At 38.1% G+C, this 6,042-nt stretch overlaps 1 protein-coding gene across 5 annotated transcripts in view; it reads left to right on the top strand.

Annotated features, from left to right (window-relative positions):
• Positions 1-6,042, top strand: part of LOC123519475 (organic cation transporter protein-like) — a 113,645-nt gene that overhangs the window by 35,464 nt on the left and 72,139 nt on the right. The window contains exon 1 of one of the 5 annotated variants that reach the window (XM_045280812.1): positions 2,508-2,663. The exons of 3 other annotated variants lie outside the window; for them this stretch is intronic. In XM_045280812.1, coding sequence (XP_045136747.1) covers positions 2,599-2,663 — 65 coding nt within the window. In that variant the 5' untranslated portion in view covers positions 2,508-2,598. Of the gene's footprint in view, positions 1-2,507; positions 2,664-6,042 lie in introns of those variants that run through there. One more of the 5 variants, XM_045280803.1, reaches the window with a different exon arrangement.

The following is a 6,042-nucleotide window of genomic DNA, read 5'->3' as shown; positions in this document are numbered from 1 at the left end:
ACGTCCTTTTAGAGACGACCAACCACTCAGGAAGTCATCAGATCACACAGGGACGCCACAGAACGCCTGACTTCTGATCTTTCTAAGATTTGTGATTAGGGCAGAGAAAACTTAGTAGTGTTCAATGCCTCAAAAACTCAATTCCTCCATCTATCAACTCGACACAACCTTCCAGACAACTATCCCCTCTTCTTCAATGACACTCAACTGCCTCCCTCTTCCACAATGAATATCCTCAGTCTGTCCTTTACTCATAATCTTAACTGGATACTTCACATCTCATCTCTTGCTAAAACAGCTTCTATGAAATTAGGCGTTCTGCAACGTCTCCGTCAGTTTTTCTCGCCCCTCCAACTGCTAATTCTGTACAAGGGCCTTATCCGTCCTTGTATGGAGTGCTCTTCGGGGTTCCACTCACACAGTTTTATTAGATAGGGTGGAATCAAAAGCTTTTCGTCTCATCAACTCCCCTCTAACTGACTGTCTTCAAGCTCTTTCTCACCCGCGAAATGTTGCATCTCTTTCTATCTTTTATCGCTATTTTCATGCTAACTGCTCTACTGATCGTGCTATCTGCATGCCTCCCCTCCTCCTGCGGCCTCGCTGCACAAGGCTTTCTTCTTCCTCTCACCCCTATTCTATCCAACTGTCTAATGCAAGAGTTAACCATTATTTTCAATCATTCATACCTTTCTCTGGTAAATTCTGGAACTCCCTGCCTGCTTCTGTATATCCATCTTCCTACGACTTGACTTCTTTAAAGAGGGAGGTCTCAAGACATTTGTCCCTTAATTTTGGTTAACTCACATGTCTTTTAAGGGAACTGGCATCTCAGTGGGCCTTTCTTTTTCAATATTTTGTTGGCCTTGACTAGTTGTCCCTCCTGCATTAAAGACGAAAAAAAATAAAAAACTCGTATTGCAACCTGTTTGTTCTTTCGTCTGCCCGCTGCCTCGTATGTTGTGTTCATCAACTTTCTCTTTATATAGATTTCTTTTAGTGGCTCGTTTTTTTCTATTTGCTATTTATTCATCTTTATTAATCTGTTCATATGTTCTTAAAGTTTTCTTTTTAGATTTTAGTTTTATGTCATTCGATCTTTCTTGTATATTGTGATTTTTTTGTCTCATGTTTTGATTTTTTTATTTATCTTATTTATAATCCTCTATCTTTTCAATTGCGTTTTTTTTTTCTTTCATCGTCATTTGTGCTTTTTTTCGTACATTACATGACAATGATCCTTAGACATTGGAATGCTTCTTGTCTTCAGTTTCTAATTTTCTTTTTTTTCTGCTTTTATATATATATTTTTTTCAATCAAGTCACTTTCTTTTTCCTTTTGGTGCGATATTTTCTCCCTCACTCTCTCTCGCATTCTCAGTCCCCTTCCTTTCTTCTTATTTGGCATATTTTCATTCATACCATTTTTTTTCCTTCTGCATTATACTTTTTTCCTCCTTTGATGTGTCTCATATACTTTTCCCTTTTTCTTCATTTTTTTTTTTTTTTTTTGTGGAGAGTAAGATGAAGGCATATTTCAGTACGTCATTCTATTTTCTTATGGTATATGTTCTTCCTTCTTTGCTGGCACTTATCTTCAATCTCTCTCTCTCTCTCTCTCTCTCTCTCTCTCTCTCTCTCTCTCTCTCTCTCTCTCTCTGTATGTAAGTGCATATTTAACCCTCCTCGTTGCTGGGGGCTTAAGAATAACTCAACAGGGGGTTTTAAGCTCTCTCTCTCTCTCTCTCTCTGCTGGGCTCCGAGGCGTAGAAGGTGGAGGGAGGAACAAAAGAAATTGATATGCATGACTTTTTCGTCGTATTCTATTTCATTTTATTGCGTTTTATTAATTTATCATTGGTTGGTTTGACGTTCCTCTCACCGACAGTCTTTTGAAGTCAGTAAATACGAACTTGGGTCAAAATTGGGCAGTTTTATCTTGTTTTCGTGAATCATTCTTCTATTTCCATTTTCTCTGGTGATTAAGTAATAAGCGTGTGGCTTCTAAGAATTTGTGGCTATTGCTATTGTTATGTTATGCTGCTCTCTCTCTCTCTCTCTCTCTCTCTCTCTCTCTCTCTTTGTTTTGTTTTATGTTATTTCACACACACACACACACACACACACACACACACACACACACACACACACACACACACACACACATGAATTCAACGTGCGTATAGCTTTCCACGTGTTGGTTTGTTGCCTCGCGTGAGCTGCCCGTGTTCCCTTTCGTGTGCACTGTATGAAAACAGCTGCGTTACAAGTTTTCCCCTGCACTGGTACGGCCAAAAAATTAGGCCATACTATTGTTTTATTATTTTTCTCCTCTGCTGTTGATGGAAGAGGAATAAATGTTTCAGGGCTATATTTTGCGTGTGTATGTATGTGTGTGTGTGTGTGTGTGTGTGTGTGTGTGTGTGTGTGTGTGTGTGTGTGTGTGTTGGGGGATACGGTGAGAGTGGAGTTGGCTCTGGCACTCACTGTAAAACCTCATGCCAGTAGCAGAGAAACTTTACTACTGTTCCAACCACCACCACCATCACAAGTCACAACTGCCACTTCCACCACCACTGAACACTCCTGCCACTACCAATGGATACTAATCATTATGTTGTTCCCGCCACACTCGCCTGTCCCTCCGAACCTCCACATAGCAAGTAAGTGCGTGGCAGGACGTGACGCAGAAAAAAAAAAAATCCACTCCAAGGATTAAAGGTTTCCTCTCATGAAAAACAAAAGTATGTGTTTCTTTTCTTCAATTTTTGTCAATCTATCTGTTTTTGTGATATTTTTTGCCGTTTGCAACACAACAAAGTCACTTTTCATTAATATTGATTGATGAAGACTGAAAAATATGCTTCTTATGCCCCTAGAGGCAAAACAGTGATGATAAAGACATGTAGAGAAAGGATAGTGGTGGTGGTGGTGTTGGTGATACTAGCAGCGGTACTGTGGCTCCATGCGGCCTACAAAGTAGCTACACACTGGCGTAGTTTGCATTTCTCGATACGAAAAATGACACAAACTGCGATAGTTTGTAAACGTATCTACTTGTTCACAGGTTTTTATATTTCTGAAGGGAGTGTTCTCTGACCATTAGTTGATGGCAGCCGTGCTGTAGTCTTGTTTTGTTCTTGATCTACATCAGTCATATCACTTCTGGACTTGGGAGTAATATTGATCTTTTGGCTGCTGACATGAAGCTTTATCTTGCTCTCCCTTGTACTAAATCTGATGAGTTAGAATTGAGCAGAGTTATCTAGAATGATGTGTCTTTGGTGCATCGTAGGAATCAAGTCATGTGGTCTCAACTTCTCAGTCAATAAGTGTGCTCGGATATTGCTTCGCCAGATTTTATGTTACCCATTATTTGTATTGTTATATTGGGGAGGATATTATACCAATAAAGATGTGTTTAGAGATGAGATCGTGGTGTACTAGTGAACTCTTCCCTGAAGTTCCACTTAAACATCAGGGAAGCGCATCGTAAAGCTAGTGGCGTTGCATAATATATAGCTTGTAGAAATCAAGAATTTATGGTATGAGTGTTCATTATTTATGTTCGACTTATTATTGACTTTGTTAATGTTTTGGGGAACGCCGGATTTATTGAGAATCTGCAAGATTTGGAATCTGTGTAGAGGTGTACAAAGGTTGAGTATTCCTATCTGTTTGGATTGTGATATTACTTGGCATCCTAATTTGTCATCCATTCCTAAGACTTTTGCTAACTTTATTAGTCTTTTAGGAACTGTCAATCAAGTGGACATTTTATTTTTGTTGCCCTTGGCCGGCTTCTCCTCTTGCCTAAAAAAAAGACGTTTGTCACTCCTTTTCCTTGCACTTCTGGATGGAGGATTTAAATGATACTGATGAAGGACAAAACTCTCATCATGGAAAGAATCAATCAAGGTGTCACACTAATAAGGAGGATATACTTTTCAATGGTGTGGCCTTTTCTTCCTCGCTCATGATGTCATCACCGCTAGTGCCCGCCAGTTTCCCCCTCTCAAAACTTTTGTTCAAGAATAGAACTGATAACAATCTTTACCTGCCGTTCGCAGCATGATAGTGTGGACAAACCTCAAGGTGACATCACCTGCTGATGTCTCTCCAAATTATATTTTAGAGTTTTATTAGATCATCATACACTGACCTTTAAAATGCAGGAGGACAGCGGCGGAGTGTGCTGCTTGTCATTCAGCCGCGGTGTAAACAAGGATAACAGCAATACGTATATCACTGTACTAATATTTGCTGGAAAAGATAACACATATTGTGTGACTGTCGTTACGTAGGTGTTATACAATTTCTAGCATGATGATTTGCTTTCTATCAATATTGATCGCAATGTAAATATATTCAGTAGACATTAGATATAGGTGGTGTGTGTGTGTGTGTGTGTGTGTGTGTGTGTGTGTGTGTGTGTGTGTGTGTGTGTGTGTGCGCGCGCGCGCGCGCGCGCGTGCTTGTGCGTGTATGTCCATTCATGCCTTATATTATCATTATTATTATTATTATTATTATTATTATTATTATTATTATTATTATTATTATTACAGCTATCATTATTATTATTATCATTATTATTATTATTATTATTATTATTATTATTATTATAATAATTATTATTATTATTAATATTATTATGATCATTATTATTATTATTAACTAGTGGTAATAGTAGTAGTAGTAGTAGTAGTAGTAGTAGTAGTAGTAGTAGTAGTAGAAGCAGCAGCAGCAGCAGCAGCAGTATTATTATATTATTATCATCATCATCATCATCATCATCATCATCATCATCTTCAGGTGGTGTGTGTGTGTGTGTGTGTGTGTGTGTGTGTGTGTGTGTGTGTGTGTGTGTGTGCGCGCGTGCTTGTGCGTGTATGTCCATTCATGCCTTATATTATCATTATTATTATTATTATTATTATTATTATTATTATTATTATTATTATTATTACAGCTATCATTATTATTATTATCATTATTATTATTATTATTATTATTATTATTATTATTATTATTATAATAATTATTATTATTATTAATATTATTATTATCATTATTATTATTATTAACTAGTGGTAATAGTAGTAGTAGTAGTAGTAGTAGTAGTAGTAGTAGTAGTAGTAGCAGCAGCAGCAGCAGCAGCAGCAGCAGTATTATTATATTATTATCATCATCATCATCATCATCATCATCATCATCATCATCATCATCTTCATCTTCGTTTTCATCTTCATGTATTCTGTACACTAGTGTCAAAGAAGATTAATTAGGGATCAAAAAGATGTCACTTCAACTCCTATCACGAAAAGTGCCGGATATAAAAAGTGGAAAGTGTTCTATACACGTGTGGAATTTGTGGCGTTGTTTAGCCGCGGTATGTAACTCAGTGTGGCGGGGCGGCTGATATAACTGCCGGGCCGCTATCCAAGTATCCAAGACGGGATCTAAAGACCTTATGTCCGTTGATGATATAATGGATAATTCAGTGAAGTTTGGGAGCTGTACAGTAAGTACCGCACGATGAAACGATGGTCAGCAACGGACCGATACCGGTTACCGATCATTTATACTACACAATGGCAGTACGGGTGTGATAAATGACACCTTACATAACAGGCTGCGTGCCATCATGCCTTCACGGGCCGGGTGGGAAAGGAGCGAGGCTAGGAGGACATGTACTTATTGCGTGTGTCACTCGAAACAATGGCAGTGAAATCACTCTTTTTTTATGCTTTAATAACTTAAAGTCATGTGAAGTGTGCTACAATGGTGTTTCCTCGCCATGGTTCATCGCCAGGCTACACTTGGAATTTACACCAAGGTAAACAACGCCTCAAAATGCATATGTGAATAGAACACTTTTGTTTCAGAATGTCTTGTACTTTCACCTGTCAGTATCCTCTAAATCTCGTGTTGCACCCTGAATAAGACAGAAGTACCTTTAGGTTCTTATGAGAAAACAAAATAATGATCAAACAAACATACCTAAATACAAAACCTCTTTTCTTTCCTTTTAGACAGTGT

The sequence above is a fragment of the Portunus trituberculatus genome, chromosome 45 (genome assembly GCF_017591435.1).
Source record: "Portunus trituberculatus isolate SZX2019 chromosome 45, ASM1759143v1, whole genome shotgun sequence".
NCBI classification, from domain to species: Eukaryota; Metazoa; Arthropoda; class Malacostraca; order Decapoda; family Portunidae; genus Portunus; species Portunus trituberculatus.
The sequence above is the reverse complement of the archived record's forward strand: the minus strand, read 5'-3'. Positions and strand labels throughout refer to the sequence as shown.